The following is a 25,706-nucleotide window of genomic DNA, read 5'->3' on the forward strand; positions in this document are numbered from 1 at the left end:
ATCAACCTTGACTTTCTTATTCTATCAGTGCAACAATCAGGCACAATTTTTGGAGTATCCGTGATAGAGAATACCATCTGTATCCAGAGAAAGAATTGTGGACTGAACAAAAACCAAAGATTATTACCTTTAATTTTAAAAAAAATACCCTGTTATTATGCAATTTTACTATCTCTTATACTTAATTTGTCTGCCTTCTGTAATTCTGATGGGGGTCTTCTTAATGGGGATTTACATATGTTATCTCATATTGGAGTCCATATTATTAATACTGTTTATGGTTCAGCAATTCCTGGAACTGACACAAAGCCTCATTGATCTAGGACAGATTCTTGTTCTACCTTGACCAAAGGTGGGGGGAATGTCAACCTCTGGGAAACTCTGGGTCCCCACCCTACACATTCTAGGAGTTTCTAACTGCCCCTGTTCCTGGTCAGAGATAGCTTCAAGGACATTTCTTTGACCTTATTTATATAAACCTTCAACATTCCTACAATTGGGCTATTTTGTATAACCAAACTATATTCCTTCCTGCTGTTTACCATGATTTTTCCCTCTAAGGATCCCCTTTTCCCCTTTGTCCCTGGGCATCTATTTCTGAATAAGACCAGATGCTATCCTGAAATTGCAGTTCTTTGACACTGAATAAATGCCTCACTTTATTTACTGATCACCTCCTAGTTGGTTGGAGGTTGTTTTCCCCTTTAGGTTGACATCAGCAAGAATAATTTGTTAAAATAGGAAATTACCAGATGGTAGCTGGAGTGGGTGAGATCATTCCTCTCTTCACCTTCTCTGCCAACCATCACCAAATAGCAGCATGCCTTTGCAATGGCTGTTGCCAAGGGTTAGAATAATCATCCTCCCTGCCTCCTGTTCTTGGCTTTCCTCTTTGAAGACTCAGTTGGATCCTACCTTCTGCCAAAGATTGTTAATGCCTTAACTCTGAGATTATGCTTTCCATGGAAACTCTGCTTGGTCTGAAGTCCAAGAATCCATGTCCTTCCCAGAATAAGCCTGAAATTTCTACCTGTTAACTCAGATTGATCTCCTCTGTCTCTTCTCACCTCTCTCAGCCTCCTCTTCAATCTGACTACTGGGTGGAGTTCTAAACTCCTCCCCAACCTTTTCTTTTCCTACTTAAAAGAGGCTGCTCTGCTTGGTTTCCATTCCAGATACCTCCTATGGTCTTCCCCTACCCTTTTCCAGATTACTTTTATATACTGTCTTCCCTCTTTAGATTGTAAATTTCTTAAGGGCAGGGACTGTCTTTTTCTAATTTGTATTCCCAGCACACTTCAGAGCATATAGTAGGCACTTAATATATGTTTATTTTATTTAATTTAATGTATCTACTTATTTACATGTGCACTCCCTTCATTGAAAGTAGGATCTTTGAAGTCAGGGATTGGTTTTTCTTTTCTTTTTAGCCCTAATACTTAGCATAGTGCCTAAGTTTGACTGATGATGTGGCAACATTCTGAATCTTTGGGCAGTTGTCTAGCCCTAATCTTAATTCCAAGAGCTAATGCCATTCTGTTTAGCCTATCCTAGCTTCTGGCATTTTCCCCAGGCTGAAAACTTTCTAGTTATTGTGAGGAATGAAGGGCATTGTTGGTCTTCACAGGGTGTGGAGGGGGGCACTCTTTGAAATCCATTATAAAGGGGGAATGGCCCTAGCAATTACAAAACTGGGAGAGTTCTCCTAATCCCATTTCAAAGATGACAAACCCAAGATTAGAAGAAACTAGTCCTTAAATGGTCAAGAGTAACCTAGAGTCTTAACCTTCTCCTTTGCATGTGCTCTAGGAGATCTATCTGTTCTTGCTTATTAGTATAATGAGCAGGGTGGGGGAAATGTATAGGAACCAATGTATCAATTAGATGTGACCCAGCCTATGGTTGGCATGAAGGGGCAGGAACAAAGTCTTTCAAAGTGCATAAAAAAGCTTGTATGGTGGGATTTCCTCACCCCTCTCTCCCACCATGAGAGAGGTGTACCATTTTGTTAAGATATCTTAATAAAAACCATTTTAATCACTCTAGACTAAGTATTCTTGAACTATTTATAACATTATGATTCCATTCCCCAAAATATTATATTGGACATTTCTAAGGGAATGTCAGAGTTGTCACTATCAAACAAACAGTCTGTAAGTCTGGAGCGTTGGGTCTCTGACCAAATCTGTCTGAGCCCACATCCAACTTTTCCCTCTCTCAAGATTTCACCACTGCCCTTCACTTTTAGACTTTATAAAAAAAAAGGTGTCTAGAGTCCTCTGACTTTTCATTCTATTCATTTCAGTATCTACATATTGATGCAGAGAAACCTGGGTATAGAAGGTGATGAGATCAGTAGGAGACAAACTTTGTATATCTTTTGTTTGCATTAAGATTTTTCTTCTGCCTTTATCAGCTAATATAGGCCACACCTGAAGGCCTGACCTTCAACCTGATTTGGATTGCATGGTCTCCTGGTGGGCCAGCCCGGGAGCCAGGCACTGGAAACACCCAAGACTACCCAAAAATGGCCCCTCCTCAAAAGACAAAATCTATGTGGGACTTTGGTCACTACAGAGTCACCACCCCTCCCATGTACTCTGAGTGAGAATTTAAGGAGAGATCAAAGAAGGGGCTCTTTCTCTTCTACCTCCCAGTCTCCTTTTGAAGCCATTGGCCAATTCAATCAGCAATCCACGTGGTCTTCTCTTTAAGCTCTTCTTAACTTTTCTATTACCTTCTTAATGTGTTGTAACTTCTTTTAATAAATCTCAATCTTCTTTCCAAAGCCTGAATTCCTGAGTCTGAGTCAGGGCAGTTATGGAATTCAAGAAACAAACAGAGGCAATATATCTTTAATTCTCCTCTTTTTTTGATTCCTCCATTCAGGTCTAACCAGTCCACTTATGTCCTTTGATCTCTTCAAAGGCCTTACTCCACTGACTACTCTCACTTTTTTCTTCAGTTCCTTCCTTTTTGGGAGCTCCTTCTCTATTACCTGTTTTGGAGCTCAGGACTCCAAAAGATTTGTGATCTCAGACATGATCCAGTGAGGCAGGTGACAATCCATTCATTATGACCCTTCACATAAAACTTGTACCTATGTTTTCCAATAAACTAAACTGTTTCTTCTGTGCTGAATATGTCAAATAGTTAACCTCTGAGTAGGCCTTAATATTAACACTGATCCCCATCTCATTATCCAAGTTATGAGATGAAGTCAATCAACTTTCAGGACTCCAGGTAAATCCTTGTCCCCAGACAAATGCAATGTCTTAACCTGAAAGGATTTAGTCATTGACCTACCACCCCTCATCAACATCATCAACATACCTCTCATTACCTCATCTGTACAGGGAGTCTTTGCCTGGGAAGGGCTAGCTAGGTACTTCACTAAAAGTTCATTGACCTCATCTCCTGGCTTGGGCAATGGGTAGGGGAGAGAGGTCAGTATTAATGTAAGTTGCATGGTCAGTGCAGAGGGAAAAGATTAATTATAGAAAATATTTCTCTTAACATTTCCTCTACCTCAGCAAGACTCTTGATTGGTTGAATCCATAACTACATGTATAAGGAAGCAGAGAGATGAATAGGGATTTTCTAGACAGGGAGAAACAGAAAGATGGGGAATGGAGGATGGAGGTCTCCAAGACCCATGTATGCAGGGATGACTCAATACCACTGACAAGACTCAAGAAATAAATCCAAAAAAGCATTTGAACACCAGAAATAAAGTATCTCATTGGGAGTCTGAGGACCAGGTTTCAAATCTCACATCTGTCTCATGTGTAGCCTTGGGTGAGTGATTTACTTTTCTGGGTCTCAGTTTCCTCCTCTATAAAATGATGGATTTGGACAAGATGATTTCTAAGGTCTCTTCCTCCTCTAAATCTATGATCCCTTTGGGCCTCTCTGTTGATAAATAACAACAGAGCACTTAAGTCGTTTAGAAAAAAAATTTATTGTAACTTGCCAGACAGGTTGTGACAATCTCTCTGGGCAAGGTTAATAAAAAAGAGAAGGAAGGGATTGTCTTCTGCTCTATGAGCCCTGGCAAAGTTGTTTGGCACCAGCTCAGTAAGAGCTACAGGTCTCCTCAGGGTGGAGGTGCACACTCAGCACTGGTTTTCTCCCTCAGGCTCTCTGGAACCTCTGTTTGCATACTTGGCCTTCACAGAACATTTCCTAGAGTCAGACGCAGAAGGGAACAAGGGGATTGGGGGAAGAAAGAAAAAATCGTGAGATCAGCATTTAAGAATACAATCTCTTCCCAGAGATCTTCAATGGATTAATAACCAGTTTGTCAAGTTTGGCCACAATCCAAGGGGCTCTGTACCAAGGCGCCATGGGCTTTAGGCAGGAGCTCTATAAGGGTAGAGCCAAACATATTTCATGCAGGTGGCACAGTGTAATCAAGAGAACAGGAGTTCAAATGTGGCCTCAAACACTTGACTCTGTTACTATCTGTGTGACCTTGGTCAAGTCACTTAACCCTGATTACTTCACATCTGGGGCCATCTCCAGTCATCCTGAATCATATCTGGCCACTGGACCCAGATGGCTCCAGAGGAGAAAGTAATCCTGGTGACTTAACTCAGCACCTTGTCATTCAAATCTAATCCATGTGCTTGTCATGGCAGAAAACCCCCTGATGTCATGGTCTCCTTGGATATTGAAGCACAGACATCACTACAAGGCATATCCCCCTATCATTAATTGATTCTGCAATTAATAGAAGAAAACTTCAATAGCTGTGAATATCCTTTGGATCAATCATAGTTTGTGTAACATTGAACAGGATTTTGTGACTTTAGGGTTTGGAAACTGAATGCTATTTTTGTTTTTGTTTTTTTAGGGTTGAGGAGGTAATCAAAGATATTTCTAAAGCACTACATTAGTGTAACCTAGAACAATGCCTTGTACATGGTAGGAGCTTTAAAATGCTCATTGTTGGTTGAAATGCTATAGCAGACACACATGAAAGCAAAAAGAATTGGGCAGAGACAAGGGGAGACACATCTAGTCTCAGAATCAGCAGAACCTCTGCCACATCATCATCATCATCATCACCATCACTGGCTGGGTGACCCTGGACAAATGGATCAACCTTTCAGGGTCTCAGGCAACTCTGTAAGACTAAAGTATTGGGGTTCTACTTTGACGGTGGGAGAAACATCCTCCTCATGCAGTTCTTCATGCCAATGAAATCACAATAAGAAGATAACATTGGGGCAGCTAGGTGGCGCTGTGGATAGAGTACTGGCCCTGGAGTCAGGAGGAACTGAGTTAAAATTTGACCTCAGACATAATAATTACCTAGCTGTGTTGGGCAAGTCATTTAACCCTATTGCCTTAAATAAATAAAAACAATTTTTATAAAAGAAAACATTCTATAGTCCTGCCCCCAGAGGGTTACCTCCCTTCTCTCACAGAAGTTGGACTACATGGTCAATCTGTTGGTTTCTTTTGCTTTAAAGATATTTCTTTGTTAGAAGGGAAGAAGCTCTATGTATTTGGATAGATTGTTCCTTCTTTTGGTGGGGAGGCCTTTTGCCTCAGAGTCAGGAAAGTTTCCATTCTTGCCTCTGATTCATACTGGGCAAGTCACTTAACTTCTGGGTATCCCAGGCAAACTTTTTAAAAATTTTTAATTTTTATTTTTTAATCATATTTATTTTATTTTTGTGCAAATTATTTTTTATACATTACTAAAATATTCTTAAGAGTAAACATAATACCCCTCCCCCAAAAACATAAGACCCTCATGAGCAATAAAGGAAAGAGAAAATAATTAAAATTAAAATAAAAAAATAGGGACGGCTAGGTGGCGCAGTGGATAAAGCACCGGCCCTGGAGTCAGGAGTACCTGGGTTCAAATCCAGTCTCAGACACTTAATAATTACCTAGCTGTGTGGCCTTGGGCAAGCCACTTAACCCCATTTGCCTTGAAAAAACCTAAAATAATAATAATAATAATAATAATAATAATAATAATAATAAAAGGGGCAGCTAGGTGGCGCAGTGGATGGAGCACAGGCCCTGGAACCAGGAACACCCAAGTCCAAATCTAGCCCCAGACACCCAATAATCACCCAGCTGTGTGACCCTGGGCAAGCTACCCCAACCCCAATGCCCTGCAAAAAAAACAAACAAACAAGTAAAAACAAAATAAAATAATTATAATTATAATAATAGGGGCGGCTCGGTGGCACAGTGGACAGCACACCAGCCCTGGAGTTAGGAGCACCCAGGGTTCAAATCCGATCCCAGACACCCAACAATCACCCAGCTGTGTGACCCTGGGCAAGCCACCCAATCCCACTTGGCTCCCCCCAAAATAATAATAATTAAAAAAAGTGCTTCAGTCTGTTCCAACACCACCAGCTCTGTCACGGGTGGATCACATTCTTTACGATAAGTCCAGGCAAACTTTTAAGACAGTGGTTCTCAAAATTTGGTTGGAGATAGAGAGAAAAAAGTAGTTAAGTATATATCACCTAATATGGACTAAACAGGCAGTTGGGTGGTACATAGAGAGCTGGGCTTGGAATCAGGAAGGTTCACCTTCATGAGTTCAAATTTGGCCTCAGACACTTACTAGCTGTATTCCCTGGGTAAGTCACCTAACCTTATTTGACTCAAGTTGCAACATCTGTAAAATGAGCTGGAGAAGAAAATAGCAAACCACTCTAGGATCTTTGCCAAGAAAACCCCAAATGAGACCACAAAGAGTTGAACACAAATGAAGAAACAAATATAAATATTATGTCATCTCACAACAACCTTGAAAGGTAACTAGTTATTATCTCTATTTTACAGTTGAGGAAACTGAGGCAAGTAGAAGTTACAGAGTCCCATGGCTAGTATCAGTGGTCAAATTTGAACTCAGGACTTTTCTGACTACAGGCTCAATTCTGTATCCACTCTGTCATCGAGAAGTCTAATTATCTCAGGAGCATTCAATTCTTAAAAATTGAAACACTTACTCCACCAAGAACTTTCTCTATGAGATTATATCTATTATATCTATTAACCACATATTATAAATTAAAGCTTCTTAGTATTATAAGTAGAAATCGTTTTGACCTAATGGAGCCCTTGAAAGACTCCCAGGAATGGATCACTTTGAGAACCACTTCTCTAAGACACTAAATTCCTAAGATGTTGTTGACCCCTGGACCAGAGAGGCAGGGACTACCCCAGAAACTTCTTGAGGGTAGGGGCTGTTTTGTTTGTATCCCCGGAGTCCAAAAGGGTATCTGGAAAATACTAGTTTCCTTTCCAAGAATTTCCTATTCCAATAAAATGACTGGTTGGGAGGGAAAAGGGGGAGATATGGAAGAGAGAGAGGAAACTAGAAGTAACCATCTTACAATTCTGGTTAAAGTTTTTTCATTTTGTTTTCTTGTAGCCTATATAGCAATCTATCTTTATGACAGGGATTTTTAGCAGTGAGTCAATGTGTGTGTGTTTGTGTGTGTGTGTGTATGGTATTATATGTATCATGAATACTTTTGGCAGTCTGGTGAAACTTATCGACACCTTCATAGAATCACGTTTATCCATAGCCTCTTGAGAGATGGCGAATAGGTCCATGGACCTAAGCTTGAGAAGCTTTGTCTTCCAGCAAAAGGAAACACATAATTCACAATTACCAGGTGTAATTCGTCCCCTTCAATCCAGTGGCTCCAACCTCGGTTCATCTTTTCCCCCTTCTGGACACAGGTGAGTCTGTCATTTTCCCATGTGACCAAACTCTGTAATAAGAGAAAGGATGAGGTTTGATCCAAAGGAATGCTTCTAGGCCAAAGAGCTCTTGAATATCAGATATTAGTGACCTTTTCCATCCTTACCTTGCATTTTCTGTTATCTAGGCCTTTGGTATCCTCATCAAATTCTTCTCCAACTTTAAACTGGATAAGGTAGTTCCGGAAGGTGCTGAGTGTATGGATAGTGAAGTCGTCACCATTTTGTATGATCACTTTCTGTGGTTTCATCATCTTCCCTATCTTCCGTGTGGCAAAGTCAATGCCTTGAAAATAATTGAAGAAAAATTGCAATTGCCAATTTTGACTGATTTGAAAACTGGTAACAATTTGGCAATTGACTCAAAAACTCAACTGACTCAAAAATTGACCTGAAGAGAGTCAGGGCAATTTGTTGCCAATATCATATACTTGTGGAAAGTTTCAGATCTAACCTCTGTCAGGAGAACATCTTTTTAAACTTGTTTTTACATGGAATTGGGGAAAAAATAAAATATTAATTTAAAAAAGATATCATCTAAGGGAAAGCAAGTATTCTAATTAATGGTTAAAGAATCCTGACTAGGCTTAAGAGCAGGGGTTCTTTATCTATTTGTGTCTATCCCAGACCCCTTGGACATTCTGATGAAACTTATCCTTCCTGGAATCTTGCATAGAGCAAAAAGATAGTTTGTTCAAAAGTCTTGGTATACTTTGCACCAATACTTTTAGAACACACAGTACACAAGATTACAAAGGAAATCAATTCTCCTGAAATTATAGTTAAAAAAATATTTTTAAAACAATTTCATGAACCACAGGTTAAAAACTTTGGCAAAGGGGCAGCTAGGTGGCACAGTGGATAAAGCACTGGTCCTGGAGTCAGGAGTACCTGGGTTCAAATCTGGACACTTAATAATTACCTAGCTGTGTGGCCTGGGGCAAGCCTCTTAACCCCATTGCTTTGCAAAAAAAAAAACAAAAAACAAAAAACTTTGGCAAAGAAGAGGAGCTCAGGAACTGTTTTGAATATAGTAGATTATGGGGGGCAGTGTTTCTGGAAGACAGAGGAACATGGCATTCTCCCTACCAGAACCCTGGGAACCTGGAGGCTTTGATTACATTTCAAAAAAATACTTTCTGCTATCATCACACCATCATCTTTATCATCATTTTCACCACCACTATCAGCATAGTCTTCTTGATTGTTATTGTCATCACGACTAACACTTATGCAGAACTTTTAGACTTGTGAACTTTAGACATGTGCTAACATTCTCCTCTGGAAGGATGGAGAGAATGGATGGACATTTCTTGAGATATGAGCAACATACCTGTTTGTTTTTACTTAATATAAATTCACTTAATAACTTTCATTGATTTTTGTTTTGACATCACCCATACTTCTATATATCTTCTCCAAAAGGCCAATTCATAAATTAAATAATTTTTTCTTTTAAAGATTAGTAAAGGGGCGGCTAGGTGGTGCAGTGGATAGAGCACTGGCCTTGGAGTCAGGAGTACCTGAGTTCAAATCCGACCTCAGACACTTAATAATTACCTAGCCGTGTGGCCTTGGGCAAGCTGTTTAACCGCACTGCCTTGAAAAATCTAAAAAAAAATAAAAAATAAATAAAAATAAAGATTAGCAAGGTGGTGCAATGGTTAGAGCACTGGCACTGGACTCAGGGGGACCTGAGTTTAATTCCAACTTCAGACACTTAATACTTAGTTAGTTATGTGACTTTGGGCATGTCACTTAACCCTATTGCCTTGTAAAAATAAAAAAAAAATTAGCAAGGGGCAGTTAGGTTACTAGTTGAATAGAGCACCAGCCCTGGAGTCAGTATGAGCACCCAAGCTCAAATCCAATCTGCCACTTACTGTGTGACCCTGGACAATTGCCTTGGGGGGAAAAAAAGTAAAAAATTAGCAACACAACAAAATCAAAGAACATAACTTAGTATGCCCATCCCTCATCCCTTCCCCCCCCCCCCCCAACATAGGGAGGATGGGATAGGTACATTTTCCTCCACTCTTTTTTTTTTTAAAGTTTTTTGCAAGGCAATGGGGTTAAGTGGCTTGCCCAAGGCCACACGGCTAGGTAATTATTAAGTATCTGAGACCGGATTTGAACTCAGGTCCTCCTGACTCCAAGGCCGGTGCTCTATCCACTGCGCCACCTAGCCGCCCCTCTCCAATTCTTTTCTACAAAAAAAAGAGCTGCTATAAATATTTTTATACAAATAAGTCCTTTTCTTTTTTCTTTTTAAAAAATTCTTTTGGGAATCAGATTAGTAGTAGTAGTATTATTAGAGCAAAGGTTTTTTTAGATCTTTGGACTTTATTCCAGATTGCTGCTGTATATAATGACTGAATCAGTCCACAACTCTATCAACAATTCCCCCCTTCAACATTTGCTATTTTCCTTTTCTATCCTATTAATTAATTTAATCTAGTATCTCAGAATTGTTTTAATTTGTATTCTTTCATTCAATAGTGATTTCTAGTATTGTTTTATATGGTTATAGATCACTTTGATTACTTCATTTAAAAACAGACTTATTGTTTGATCAATTATCAAATGGGGAATGGCTTATTTTTATAAAATGATTCATTTCTCTTTATATTTGAGAATAAATATTAAATTTAAAAATATTTGAGAGATGAAGCTTTTATCAGAGAAACTTGCTTCAAAAATTTTTTTCAGTTATGATTGCAAACTATTTCTCCCTGTTTATTCTATCCTCTCCCTTTACCTCGTTCTTCACAAAAATACTTTGCTTCTACTACTGCCTTCCCCAATCTGCACTCTATTCTATAAGCAATCCCACCACTCTCTTATCCCTTTCCCATACTATTTCCTGTAGGGTAAGATAGATTTCTATACCCAATTGAGTGTGTATGCTATTACCTCTCTGAATCAATTATAATAAGAGTAAATTTCAAGGGTTCCTTATTTTTCCCTCCACTGTAAAAGCTCTTTTGTGTTTCTTTTGTGTTGGATAATTTACCCCATTATACCTCTCCCATTCCCTTTTTCCCAGTGCATTCCTTTCTCACCACTTAATTTTACTTTTTTAGATATTATCTGAACATATTCAAATCACATGTGTCCTCTGTCTCTGTCTCTGTCTCTCTGTATATATATATATATATATATATATATATATATATATATATATATATGTATGTATATATACACTCCTAACAGCCCTAATAATAAGCAAGTTCTTATGAGTTGAAGTATCATTTTCCCATGTAGGAATGCAATTGGTCCCTTATTATTTCCCTTTTTATATTTCTCTTGAGCCTTGTATTTAAGAATTCAACTCTGATCATTTCATTAGGGAAGTCATATATTTCATTGAACATTCATTCCCATTATACTGAGTTTCTCTAGCTGGGTGATTCTTGTAATCCCAGTTCCTTTGCTCTACAAAATATCATGCTCCAAGTTCTCTAATCCTTTAATGAAAAGCTGTTAAATTTTGTGTTATTCTGACTGTAACTCCCACAACACTTGAAGTGTTTCTTTCTGGCTACTTGCAATATTTTCTTCTTGACCTAGAAGTTTTCATTTGGCATATCTTTTAGGAGGTGATCAGAAGGATTCTTTCAATTTCTGTTTTACCCTCTGGTTATCAGGGCAGTTTTCCTTGAATTTTTTTTTGCAAGGCAATGGGTTAAGTGATTTACACAAACTCACATGGCTAGGTAATTATTAGATGTCTGAGGACAGACTTGAACTCAGATCCTCCAGACAGTGTTTTATCTACTGTGCCACCTACTATTCTGATAATTTTTTGAAAGATGATTTCTAGGTTCTTTTTTGTTTTTATCATGGCTTGCAGGTAGTTCAATAATTTTTATATTATCTCTCTTGGATCTATTTTATAGCTCAGTTTTTTCCCCCCAATGAGATAATTCACATTGTTGTCTATTTTTTCATTCTTTTGGTTTTGCTTTGTTTCTTGATGTATCATAAAGTAATTAGCTTCTACTTGCTCAATTCTGAGGTTTTGTACTACCTTTTCCACTTGGCCAGTTCTACTTAAGAAGTTCTTCTCTTCAGTAAAATTTTTATCTTTTTTTTTCCATTTAGCTAATTCTGCTTTTCAAGCTGTTCTCTTCATTGGATTTTTGTATCTTTTTCCCATTTATTTATTCTGTTCTTGTTTTTTTTTGAAATAACATTTTATTTTTTTTCCAATTGCATGTAAAGATAGCTTTCTACTTTCATTTTTTTTGGGGGGGGTTACAAGGCAAAGGGGTTAAGTGACTTGCCCAAGGTGATATAGCTAGGTCATTATTAAGGGACTAAGGTCAGATTTGAGCTCAGGTCCTCCAGGGTCAGTGCTCTATCCCCTGCTCCACCTAGCTGCCCTCTACATTCATTTTTGCATAAAATTTTGAGTTCCAATTTTTTTCTCCCCAAGATAACAAGCAATCTGATATAGATTATACATTTGCAATCATGTAGACATATTTTCACATTTGTCAACTTATGAAAGAAACAACAAAAGGGAAAAGCCACAAAAGACAAAAAATAAGTAAAAATAGTATGCTTTTATCTACATTCAGACTCTGTAGTTCTTTCTTTCTCTGGACATAGCATTTTCCACCATGAGTCTTTTGGAATTGTCTTGCATCATTTTATTGCTGAGGAAAGCTAAATCTATCATAGTTGAATACACAATGTTGCTGTTACTGTATACATTGTTTTCCTGGTTCTGCTTACTTAACTCAGCATCAGTTCATGTAAATCTTTCCAGTTTTTCTGAAATCCTCTTGCTCATTAATTCTTTTGGCACAATAGTACTCTATTACAATCATATACCACAACTTGTTCAATCACTCCTCAATTGGTGGGTGTCTCCTTGGTTTCTGATTCTTGCCAACACATACAGAGTTTCTATGAATATTTTTGTACATGTAGGATTTTTTCCCCCTCTTTTTCATGATATCTTTGGGATACAGACATAGTAGTATTATTACAATTATCAAAGGATACGCACAGTTTGATTGGATTGCCCTTTGGGTATTGTTCCAAATTGCTCTCTTGAATATTCTAATTAGATCAGTTCACAATTCTACCAACAAAGCATTAGTGTCCCAATTTTGTCACTTTTTTCCAACATTTATCATTTTCATTTTCTGTCATATTAACCAATTTGAGATACTTGTTCTAATGTGTTCAGAGTTGCTTTAATGTAGATTTCTCTAGTTAATGGTACTTTGGAGCATTTTTTCTATATTACTAAACCTAGCTTCAATTTCTTTATATGAACTGTCTGTTCCTATCCTTTGACCATTTATCAATTGAGGAATGATGTATTTTTATAAATTTAACTCAATTTTCTATTGAGTCTTTTATCAAAAATAAGAAAGAACAATTGTTTCCCATTTTTCTGCTTTCCTACTATTCTTGGTTACATTGGTTTTGTTTGTGCAAAAACTTTTGAATTTAATGTAATGTAATCAGAACTATACATTTTGCATTTCATAATGTTCTCTTTCCCTTGTTTCATGTTCTTCTCTTCACTATGGATATGATAGGTAAATTATTTCTTGGTCTCTTAATTTGCTTTTATATCTAAATCATGTACTCATTTCAACCTTATCTTCCAGACTATTTTCCAGGTTTCCCAGCAGTTTTTTTCAAATAGCAAGTTCTTATCCCAGAAGTTGGAGTCTTTGGGCCTATCAAATAGTAGATTACTAAAATCATTTACTACTACTGTGTCTTGTGTACCTCATCTATTCCACTGATCCACAACTCAGTTTGTTAGCCAGTACAAAATGGTTTTATGATTATTGCTTTATAATATGGTTTTAGATTTGGTATAAACAGACCTTTGCATTTTTTCATTAATTCTCTTGATATTCTTGATCTTTTGTCCTTCCAGATGAATTTTGATATTTTTTTTCTAGCTCTATAACACATTTTTGGAAGTTTTATTGACTTGGCACTGTATAAGTAAATTAATTTACATAGAATTGTCATTTTTATTTTATTAGCTCATCCTATCATGAGCAACTGATATTTTCCCAATTGTTTAGATACGATTTCATTTGCAGGGAAAGTATTTTATGATTGTGTTTATATAATTCTTAGATTTATCTTGGCGGATTCCCAAATATTTTATAATGTCTGTATTTAAATAGAATTTCTTTTTCTGTCTCTTGCTGATGGATTTTGTTGCTAATATATAGAAATGCTAATGATTTATGTGGGTTTATTTTATATCCTGCAGCTCTGCTAAAATTATTATTTTAAGTAGTTTTTTTAGTTGAATATTTTAAGATTCTCCTATCATCTGCAAGGCATAAGAGTTTGTTTCTTTATTGCCTATCCTAATTCCTTCAATTTCTTTTTCTTCTCTTATTGCTAAAGATAACATTTCTAGTACAATATTGAATAGTGGTAATAGTGGGCATCCTTGCTTCATCCTTGATCTTATTGGGAAGGGGTATAGTTTACTCCCATTTCAAATAATGCATGCTGACAGTTTTAGATAGGTACTACTTAACAGGAATGGGTGTTATATTTGTCAAAAGCTTTTTCTGTATCTATTAAGATAATAATATGATTTCTCTTAATTTTGTTACTGATATGGTCAATTACGCTAATAGTTTTTGTTTTTGTTTTTGTCAGGCAAATGGGGTTAAGTGGCTTGCCCAAGGCCACATGGCTAGGTAATTATTAAGTGTCTGAGGCCGGATTTGAACTCAGGTATTCCTGACTCCAGGACCAGTGCTCTATCCACTGTACCACCTAGCTGCCCCCTTCCTTTTTTTAATCAAATTAACCAAAGGTTTTTGTTTTAATCTTTTTTTAATAAAATCTACTCAGTTTTATTTATAGTTCAATAGTTCTCTTACTTTCAATTTTATTAATCTCTCCTTTGATTTTTAGAATTTTGTGTTTAAGTGGGGATTTAAAATTTGTTTTTTTCTAGTTTTTTTATTGCATGTCCAATTCATTGATCTACTTTTTCTTCCTTTTATTCACTTAAGCATTTAGAGATCTAAAATTTTGCCTAATTACTACTTTGTCTGAATTCCATAAATTTTGGTATGTTGTCTCATTATTGTCATTCTCTTTGATGAAATTATTGATTCTTTCTATGATTTGTTTTTTGACCCACTCATTCTTTAGGATTAGATTATATTATTTAGATTCTAATTAATTGGCCCTCTATTACATGGAATTTCATTGCATCATGATCTGAAAAGGATGCATTTAATATTTCTACCATTCTGCATTTGAATGTGATATTTTCATGTCCTGTTACATGGTCCATATTTGTGTAGATGCCATGTACCACTAAGAAAAAGGTATAGTTCTTTTTTGTCCCCATTCAAATTTTCCAGAGTTCTATCATATCTAAATTTTCTAAAATTCTACTCACTTCCTTAATTTTTTTTCTTATTTATTATGTGAGTAGATTAATCTAATTTGTTTTTTTTTTAGGATTTTGCAAGGCAAATGGGGTTAAGTGGCTTGCCCAAGACCACACAGCTTGGTAATTATTAAGTGTCTGAGGTTGGATTTGAACCCAGGTACTCCTGACTCCAGGGCTGGTGCTCTACCCACTGTGCAACCTAGCCTCCCCAGATTTATCTAGTTTTGAGAGGAGGAGGTTGATGTACCCCACTAATATAATTTTGCTGTCTATTTCTTCCTGTAATTTACTTAATTTTTCTTCTAAGAATCCGGATGCTATACTACTTTGCACTTATGTTTAGTATTGAAATTACTGCATCTTTTAAACAGGATTTATTTTCCTTCCTTGTCTCTTTTAATTAGATCTATTTTTACTCTAACTTATTCTGAGATTAAGCTTGCTATCCCTGCTTTTTTTTTTAACTTTAGCTGAAGTGTAATATATTCTGCTCCAGTCTTTTATCTTTACTCTATGTGTATATCTTTGCTTCAAATGAGTTTCTTGTAAACAACATATTATAGGATTCTGGGTTTTAATCTACTCTGCTATCCACTTCCATTTTAAGGGAGAGTTCATCCCATTTATATTCACAATTATAATTACTGTGTATTTTCCTTTAATTTGCTGAATTACACTTTTCTCTTGCTCTCCTTTCACCCTGTCCCTCCTCATCAGTGCTTTGCTTCTGACTGTCGCCTCCTTCAAGTCTTCCTTATATCATCTCCCCACTTTTTTCCTATTCCTTTCTCCTACTATCTTGTAGGATAAGATAGATTTCTTTACCCAGTTGATTTAGTATACTATTCCCTCTTTGATCCAAATCTGATGAGAGTAAGCTTCAAACAATGCTCACCTCCTCCCTTCCTTCCTCCCACAGTAGTAGGTCTTTCAAGGCTTCATGTGATATGTTACTCTGTTCTGCCTTCCCATTTCCTATTCTCCAAGTACAATTATTTTATTCACCCTGTAAATATTTTTTATCACATCAGAGTTAACCTACTCTGTCTCTATCTATACCCCTTCTAACAGTCCTAATAGAGATACATTTCTCAAGAGTTACAAGTATCATCTTCCCATGTAGGGATATAAACAGTTTAAACCTATTTGACACTATGCTCTTTTTCTTTCCTGTTTATATTTTATACTTCTCTTGAGTCTTGTATCTGAAAATCAAATTCTCTCTTCAGTTTGGTTTTTACATGAGTAAAGTTTGAAAGTTCCTTGTTTCATTGACTATCCATTTTTTTTCCCCAGAAGATTATGCTTTGTTGTAATCCAAGCTCCTTTGCCTTTTTTGGAATATCACATTCCAAGTCCTCCAATTCTTTATGTAGAAGCTAAATCCTTTGTAATCTTGATATTTGAATTGTTTCTTTCTGGCTGCTTGCAATATTTTCTCCTTTACCTCAGAGCTCTGCAATTTGGCTTTAATATACCTGAAAGTTGTTATTTTGATATCTCTTTCAAGAGGTAGTCAGTGGATTCTTTCAATTGCTACTTTGCCCTCTGGTTCTGCAATATCAGGATGGTTTTCCTTGATTTCTTGAAAGATATTGTTCAGGCTCTTTTTTGAATCATGACTTTCAGGTAGTTCAACAATTCATAAATTAAAAAATGCCTTATGTACTACATAATTTTTTCTCTAATATTTTGTTTTCTCCTCAAGGATATGATTTCTCTCTTAACACATTCAATGTCAATCAATGTATAGCATGGAAACAATGTGAAGATTATCAAATTGCCTTCTATGGGAGGGGTGGGGGGGGGGGAGGGAAGGGAGAGTGGGGGAAAAATTGTAAAATTCAAAACCTTACAAAAACGATAGGTAAAAACTACTATTGTATATAATTGGAAAACAAATAAAATATTGTTTTAGTTTTAGATTTTTTTACAAGGCAATGGGATTAAGTGGCTTGCCCAAGGCCACACAGTTTGGTAATTATATTAAATGTCTGAGGCCAGATTTGAACTCAGGTACTCATGACTCCAGGGCCGGTGCTCTATCCACTGTGCTGCCTAGCTGCCCCTAAATGAAATATTTTTTAAAATAATTCTTTAATTCTTAAATGATATGGAGCTACTTTCCAGGTCAGTTGCTTTTTTTCCAATGGGGTATTTTACATTTTCATCTATTTTTTCACTCTTTTGATTTTGTTTGATTGATTCTTGATGCTTTATAGAGTCATCAGCTTCTACTTACAGAAATCTAACTTTTTTTTTATTTAGGTTTTTGCAAGGCAAATGGGGTTAAGTGGCTTGTCCAAGGCCACACAGCTAGGTAATTATTAAGTGTCTGAGGCTGGATTTGAACTCAGGGCCTCTTGACTCCAGGGCTGGTGCTCTATCTACTATGCCACCTAGCTGACCCCAGAATTCTAATTTTTAAAGAATTATTTTCCTCAATGAACTTTCATACCTCCTTTTCTATTTGGCCAATTTTACTTTTAAAGGAATTGTTTGCGTTTTTTATTTTAGGGTTTTTTTTTTGCAAGGCAATGGGGTTAAGTGACTTGCCCAAGGTCACAGGAGTTGTTTTCTTCAGTGGATTTTTTTCTCCGATTTGGTTAATTCTGTTTTTCAAGAAATTGTTTTCTTTAGTCCATTTTTTGTGTTGTTTTTTGCTAAGCTTTTGAATCTTTTTTCAATGTTCTCTTGCATAACTCTCATTTCTTTCCTCAAATTTTCTTTTATTTCTCTTACCTGATTTATAGAATCCTTTCTGAGCTCTTCCAAGAGGATTTTTTGGACTTGAGACTAATTCATATTCCCCTGAGGTTTTGCATGTAGGGAGTTTTACATTGTTGTCCTCTTCAAAGTTTGTGTTTGGGTCTTCCCTGTTGCCATAGGAGTTTTCTATGATCAGCGTTTTTTTTTTTCCTTAATTTTTTGCTCATTTTAAAAAGTTGAGCTCTGCTTCTAAGGTACTGGGGGAATTGTACCAAACTTTTCACTGGATCCAGGGACTTGGTCACTGGCTTTCTGCACCAAGGCCTCTGGGACTTGCAGCATGCCTACTGAGCTAGTATGGCCTGGCTGAGTTACACCCATTGTGTCCTGGGTTCCAGGGCTGGCAGTTTACCTACTGTGCTGAGCCTGGAGGCCTCCCAATTGGCTTGCTGTATCTGACCTTGATGTACCACAGGACAACCAGATCTTGGGTGCTGATCTGTGCTGTCCTGACTTCTTCAGATACCTGCAATGGGCTCTGCTCCCTTTTACCCAAACCAGTGCAGACCTTTCCTGAAGTCCTTCTAAGTTATTTCTGGATTGGAAAATTGTTTTACTACCTCTTTTTGTAGATTCTATTGTTCCAGAATTCCTTTAGAAGCTTGATTTAATGTTGTTTCTGAGGGAAACTAGGGAGAACTCAAGTAACTTCCCAACTTTCTCTCCACTACCTTAGCTCTGCTTCTCTATTTTTTAAGGTATTATTTTCTTCAATATTTTTTGTGTCTTGCTTACCAAGCTGTTGTCTCTTTTTTCATGATTTTCCTGTATCAATCTCATTTCTCTTCCCAACTTTTCCTCTATTTCTCTTATTTGATTTTTAATATCCTTTTGGAGCTTTTCCATAGTCTGAGACAGATTAATATTTTTTTGAGGCTTTGGATAGAAGAGGATTGATTTTGTTGTCTTTTTCTGAGTTTGTGTGTGTGTGTGTGTGTGTGTGTGTGTGTGTGTGTGTTTAATCTTCCTTGTCACCATAGTAAATTTGTTTTACTTTTATCTCTTTGCTAAGGTGGGGCTTTGCTTTCAGGGCAGGGAGTGTACTGTCACAAGTCTCAGGGTTTTTGTGCAGATGTTTTCAGAGAAACTCCTTGGGACATCTAAATTTTCAAGTTATTTCAAGATGGTATGATCTAAGGAGAGGTATATTTACTTCTCTCCCAGCCTGGGCTCTAGTCTGTGAGTCACAAGCACTCCTTTCTGCCTTGGACCCATGATGAGGGTCATTGCTCCACTGTGGCCACAAGTTCTGATATCCTCCTAGTACTCATCCTCACCCTGGGACTGCCATTCAGAACTGTGACCTGGATCCTCATATGGGCAAAATAATATTATCCTGTCCTGTCCCAGTTCCAGCAAAGAGACCCCTGTTATCTCCTTCCGACCAGTTGTTCAACCCCTTTACCATCTGTGGGCTGAAAGCTCCAGAAACAGCCATTGTAACTTCTTATTCAGTCATTCCCAAGGTTTGCTTCTGGATGCTGGGACCCATTCTATTGCACTGAACTCTCAGCTTGGTGCATCAGACCTCTCCTTCTGCAAACCTTCTAAGTGTCTTGGGCTAGAAAATTGTTTTACCCCATGCTCCAGGAATTGTTTTATGGCATTATTTAAAGGTATTTGGAGGAGTTTTGCAGAAAGTTAGGCTAGCCCCTGTCTTTTCTCAGTCATCTTGGCTCTCCCCTCCCTTAACATTCAATTTTTAAAATTCTGAGTTCCCTCTAGCCCCTCCCCACCCTTAGAGAATGCAACCAATATATCAATTATACATGTTAAGTCACTTTTAGATGTATATGGAGGTATATAATACCCTCAATATATGTATATATCCCTAAATATGTAATATATGTGTGTATCCATACACATGGGGTGGGGAATATATTTGGAAATTAAGGTACTTTAATATATATATATATGTATATATTCAGATATATACACAAATACACACTTAGTATAGTACCTAGAACATTGTAAGAGTTTAGTAAATGCTTTTTGCTTTGCCTTGCCCCCTTCTCCTGTTTAGTTAGGTATATATCTTATAACAAAGATTTTTTGAAAGAGAAAAAAAATTCAGAGCCACTCCCCCCCACAAAAATATCAGTCAAGTCTATAGACTTTTAAAATATACCTAACTATTTTTCAAAGTATGTAGTTTTCTCATAAGTATGTAAAAAAAGGACATAAACCTATTAAAATATAACTTAAGGTGCCCTGCAGGTTTTATTGGCTTTTTTCAGTTGCTAGTATGATGTTCCTTTAATTAGCTATATCTGGCCCCTAGGTGGCGCCGTGGATAGGCTTGGGAGCCCAGGGCTATACTGCTCATACAGTGATCTTTAGTTACTTTTGCCTCCTCAGCTACACTGAAAATTTTGATCTAATGGAGACCACATATTCAAGTAGGTGTTGGCTGAGAACTTACCAGTTTGGTATTGCCTCTTTGCACTTGAATTTAAAGACATATAAAGAAAGTGAGAAAAAAATATAATATGATGCATTTTGCTATGTGTAGGATCAGGTTGCATCTTCCAAGGTTCTGGTGGGATAGAGATGGTGGTACTTTGAAATGATGGGATGCTTACAACCAGCCCCAGTGTGCTGCTTGCTTAATTTAAGGAATAAGAGAAAAACAGGGATTGGATGTCCTCCAGCTGTAGTTAAAACTAATCTATTATTAATTACCTTTTGAATGAGTTTACCCACCATCATCCCACACTCACATTGCTGTCTGTGACCTATGTTCAATTATAACCATAGCAAATCCAGTGGTTGCCAAAATCTTCCATTGTTGTGATTTATAATAGCAGCTCATAAGTATGTAGGAAGAGGCTTAATAACTTTAGAAAAACAGGAAACATATTCCTGTAACCTAAGCTGAGGTATTAGGGGTTGGGAGTGGGTATTAATGCTCATGAAGTCCACTTGGAACCCACAAGGAAAGGTCAGTAATATCATGCCTGTAGGTAAAAGAATAAGCATTTTTATAATGTACATTTTATACCAGGCACTATGCTAATTGGACTTCTTTTTTGCAAATATTATTTTATTTGATCTTGATAAGAGGCCTGGGAGTTATTTTTAGTTCCACTTTATCATTGAGCAAACTGAGGTAGATGGAGGTTAAATGACTTGTCCAGAGTCACATACTTAGTAGGTGTATGAGGTAGGATTTAAGTTCAGGTCCTCCTGACTCCACTGCCCACACTGAATTATCTTATAGCATCACATAATTAAATGTCATGAAAGATGTGGACAGAAAGCACTATTTTTAGGCGGGTAGAAGACAGAAGGGCTCACTATGACTAAATAGGTTAAGGGTTATAAGTAGAGATGGAAAAGGGTTGGTGATGTTATGGAATCCAAGCAGGTAACAACCAAGATGAACAGCATGACACAGTGAAGAAACTGCCATACTTGGAATCAGGAAGCTCTTGTCAGTATGATGGGTACCCATAAACAAATTCCTTTAGCAATTACTGAGGAACGCCTCATATGCATCAGTTGATGGAAGCTCCTCATGACCCTGGACCCCAAACCGGAGCGCCAGCAGAGTATTAAGAGCAAAATTAAGGAGAAATATTTGAAGGATCAGGGATCAGAGCTTCCTGACTCAAAAAGTGGACTCTAAGCTAAGTGAAATCAAAGAACAAGACAGGGGAGCCAAGGTTTGAAATGATTTTAAAAGTATTATTTCATTTGATCCTCACAACAATGCTGGCAGGTAGGTGTTCTTATATTATCCCTATTTTACAGATAAGAAAACTGAGACAGAGAAAGAAGTGATTTGTCCAGGGTCATACAATTAGAGAATTCCAGGTCTTCCTGACTCCAGATCCAACACTCTGAGCACAATAGCTCTCCCTAGGTGCCACCTTGAAGGTTTGGTTTCTAGAGGATTGAAAAATGGAGGCATTCATTAAGTGAGGATCTCCAAAATATCACTTGTTAACCCAGCCAAAGAAATGACATTTATACATACTATTTTGATATTTGCATAGATACATGCATTCTCTTATTTTAGCCTCAGCACAGTTCAGTGAGGCAGATATTGTTGGTAACTAATTATTTTCTTCATTTTACTGATGTAAAAAATGAGAACTAACAAGTTATCTGACTTTCCCAAAGTTACACAGTTATTTTTTCTTTTACTGGTTTTTGCAAGGCAATGGGGTTAAGTGACTTGTCCAAGGTCACACAACTAGGTAATTATTAAGTTTCTGAGGCCAGATTTGAATTTAGATCCTCCTGACTCTAGGGCTGGTGTTCTATCCACTGTGCCACCTGGCTGCCCCAATTACACAGTTATTAAATGGGGCTTTCTGGGATATGAATCCAGGCATTTTTGATTTCAAGGCCACTCTATCAATCTGAGGCACTGGATACCAGAACATGCTGGGAATATCTACCGGCTATCTACAAGCTGGGAAACTTTTTGGAAGCATTCAAATACTTCCCTTCATCCTCTAAGTATCTAGGTGGTACAGAATGGAAGACCTCAGTTAAAATCTGTTCTCATATATTTTCTAGCTTTGTGAACCTGGGCAAATCACCTAGTTTTCTGTAGAAACTTAGAAAAAGAGCAGGGAGCTCACAAGGGCCAGACCACTTGGGCAGCAGGCAAATGACTCAACCTATTCAAGAACTGAAATCAATATATTATAGAATTTGGATTTCTCCTTTGTCACCAACCTTCCCGCAAAAATGGGTTCCTGGGCTTAGACAGAAACAGCTCTTCCCCTCCCCATTACTAATTATATATCCCCTATGTCGTTACCATGTGATGTATTTTATGCCAATATTGTTTCTTAACAGCAAACTTTGGTAGCCAAGCAAAACTAAAAATCTTCAACTGATTTTTAAAGCTTCACCATCTGTACAAAAAAGCTAGGTGGAAGCCAGAGACTCCACAGAGTGGAGAACAATTTTAATAATGTCTCACATTTCATAACAAAGAAAGTATAAAGCCAAGACTTTTCTGCCTTTGGAGAAAAAAGTGTTAGCTTCATTTTTTAAAAAGGTGGGAGGAAAGAAAGAGGAAATGAGATTAGATAGAAGTGAGTCCATCAGAATCAGAATTAGACTTATGACTTCCAGTTAGCCAAGACATTTATGTTCAATGCCTCTTCATAGTGTGGGAGAAAAATGGTTTGTGTAGGGAGTTGGGGGGGGATGAACTAATCCCTTTTGTGCATTAATTCATCAGTTATTTGACAGTAGACAAAAACTAAATTAGGCTAAGCGTAGGAAAGATGTGGATTTACTATAGTAACAGAAGCAATGTGCTCACCCACCTTTAATTTTAAAAACTGATTCAAAAAGTTATTTGGGAAATTCAGAAGTTGGTCAGAAGACAAGTCTATTTCACAATCAGAAGGCAAATAAAATACCTTTTAAAAAGCAACATAATGATGAACCACATTGTTTTTTAGAACCTGAATGATCCCATGAAACCATAAATTTCTAAAGAGCAGGGACTTCCACTAGTTGTTGGCTTTTCTTTAACCCAGAAACAAGTACAGCTTCTGATATAGAAAAGGAGTTTAATAAAGGCTGGATTGGATTAAAGTGTGATTAAAAAAATCAGCCCCACTATTTTCCTAAAGAACGATCACAAGAGGTAATTGTCAAAATAAGGGGAAAGAAGAGGAAGTTGGACTATAAGGATTTGTGTGTGTGTGTGTGTGTGTGTGTGTGTGTGTGTATCTGTGTGTCTATGTCTGTATGTGTACTCAAGACCAGAGATTTTGAAATGAAAGAGTCTTCAGAGGCCATTGTATCAAAATCCCACCTTTTACATATGAAAAACTTGAAGGTTGGCTTAGGTGATTTACCCAAGTTTAGATTAGTAATATGTGAGCAACGGGGAGAAAATGTGAACCTAGATTCTCCGATTATAGAGTTAAGGCTTATTTCACTGTAACATGCTTCTCTGTTCACCAAAATTAGAATGATAGATAGATAGACAGACAGACAGACAGACAGATAGATAGATAGATAGATAGATAGATAGAAAGATCGATAGATAGATGATAGAGGGATGGATGAATGGATGGATGGATGGATGGATGATAGATATATACATACATACATCATCTCACTGAACCTAAATCCCTAGTGAATATTTCCCTAAATCCTCTGGGAATAAGATAAGGGCTAAAGCACAAAAAATACTATGACTATTACTGTCCCAGAGCACAGAAGGGTAGATTTCTAAGAATGGCAAGGGAAAGGCCAGGAGGGCCAGAAGCCATTCACCTATGTTCTCCAAAAGCCCTCAATGGAACCCAATCAACTGAGAGGCAGCAAAGCCCTCCAGGTGCCTCTCTCCTTCCTGGGCTAAGAGGACAAATCATCTGTTTAGAGGAGGCTGGCTCCTTTTCAGTTTTTAAAAACTCTGCAGATCTTGTTAAAAGGAATTAAGCTCTCCTGGGCCTGATACAGAGACTGAGGCAGAGAGAGAGAGAGAGACAGAGAGACAGAGAGAGAGAGAGAGAGAGAGAGAGAGAGAGAGAGACAGAGAGCCAGAGAGACAGACAGAGAGAGACAGAGACAGAGAGACATAGAGACAGAGGCAGAAACATTGACAGAGACAGAGACAGAGACACAGAAATAGAGACATAGTGAAAAAGAGAGAGACAGAGAGACAGAAATAGAGACATAGTGAAAAGGAGAGAGACAGAGACAGAGACAGAAAGAGATCAGAGAGAGAGACAGAGAAGAGAGACAGAGGGAGAAACCATGAGAGAGAAAGGGAGAGAGTAAAGAAGAAAGAGGGGGAGGGAAAGGAGGAGAGGGTAAGAGAGAGGCACAGAGAGACAATGGAGAGACTGAAACAGAGGAAAGACAGAGAGAGAGAGAGAGAGAGAGTGAGAAAGGGAGAGAGTAAAGAAGAAAGAGGGAAAGAGAGAGGGGGAAAGGGTAAGAGACAGAGACAGACAGAAAGAAACAGAGGCAGAGATGCAACAGAGACACAGAGACAGAAAAAGAGGAGAAACACTGAGAGAAAAGAAGAGATGAAGAGAGGGAGGCAGAGGGGGAGAGGGTAAGAGACAGAGGAGACACGGAAATAAAAACAGAGACAGATACAGGTACAGAGACACACAGAAAGATACAGATAGAGATACCAAAAGAAAGAAACAGAGAGATACGAAGAGACTGTGAGTGAAACAGAGAGAGAGAGAGAGAGAGAGAGAGAGAGAGAGGAGACACAGAGAAAGAAAGGGCAGGCAGGAACGGGGCCATCCATCTTCTTGCCCCGGGGTCCGACGTCCGATGGGGTTCACAGCTGGGAAACGAACTCCGAGGGGCCCCCCTCCGCCCCGAGCTCAGCCCCTCGCTGTCCTACCTAGAGCCAGCATGTAGCCCTCGAAGTTTTCATTGCTGACCATGTTCCAGGTGCCGCTGAGGTCGGCGGGCATGGCTGGGCAGCGGAGCGAGTGCCGCGGGTGGCGCCGCGGCTGCCAGCGGCTCAGCCCTATATGGGGGCGTGGCGGCGGGGGCCTCCCGGGGAGGGAGGAAGGCCGAGGGGCGCCCTTGGGAGCAGGTGGGCGCGGTGGAAGGAAGCTGGAACTGGGGGAGAGGAGAGCAAAGTTCACCTTGGGCTGTGCGGGTAACTCCGGAGGGCCAGGGGAAAGAGGCGGGGGTCCCTTAGTGTCTGAGGTTGGATTTGAACTCGGGTCCTCCCGATTCCAGGGCCAGTGCTCTATCCCCTGCTCACCTGGCTGCCCCTTATCCTTTTCTTTTGGCTGACTCCTTTCTGTGATGATAGATAGAGGATAGATAG

At 38.1% G+C, this 25,706-nt stretch overlaps 1 protein-coding gene across 2 annotated transcripts in view; it reads right to left on the reverse strand.

The window, feature by feature from the left end:
* Window positions 1–3,947: 3,947 nt before the first annotated feature.
* The window catches only part of LOC141509173 (retinoid-binding protein 7), an 81,142-nt gene continuing 59,383 nt past the window's right edge, over window positions 3,948–25,706 (reverse strand). The window contains exons 1-4 of one of the 2 annotated variants that reach the window (XM_074218501.1): window positions 25,269–25,407; window positions 7,854–8,032; window positions 7,656–7,757; window positions 3,948–4,185 (exon numbers count right to left, since the gene is read on the reverse strand). In XM_074218501.1, coding sequence (XP_074074602.1) covers window positions 4,135–4,185; window positions 7,656–7,757; window positions 7,854–8,032; window positions 25,269–25,341 — 405 coding nt within the window. In that variant the 5' untranslated portion in view covers window positions 25,342–25,407 and the 3' untranslated portion in view covers window positions 3,948–4,134. Of the gene's footprint in view, window positions 4,186–7,655; window positions 7,758–7,853; window positions 8,033–25,268; window positions 25,408–25,640; window positions 25,680–25,706 lie in introns of those variants that run through there. The other variant, XM_074218494.1, reaches the window with a different exon arrangement.

Source organism: Macrotis lagotis, chromosome 1, assembly GCF_037893015.1.
Source record: "Macrotis lagotis isolate mMagLag1 chromosome 1, bilby.v1.9.chrom.fasta, whole genome shotgun sequence".
Taxonomy (NCBI): Eukaryota; Metazoa; Chordata; class Mammalia; order Peramelemorphia; family Peramelidae; genus Macrotis; species Macrotis lagotis.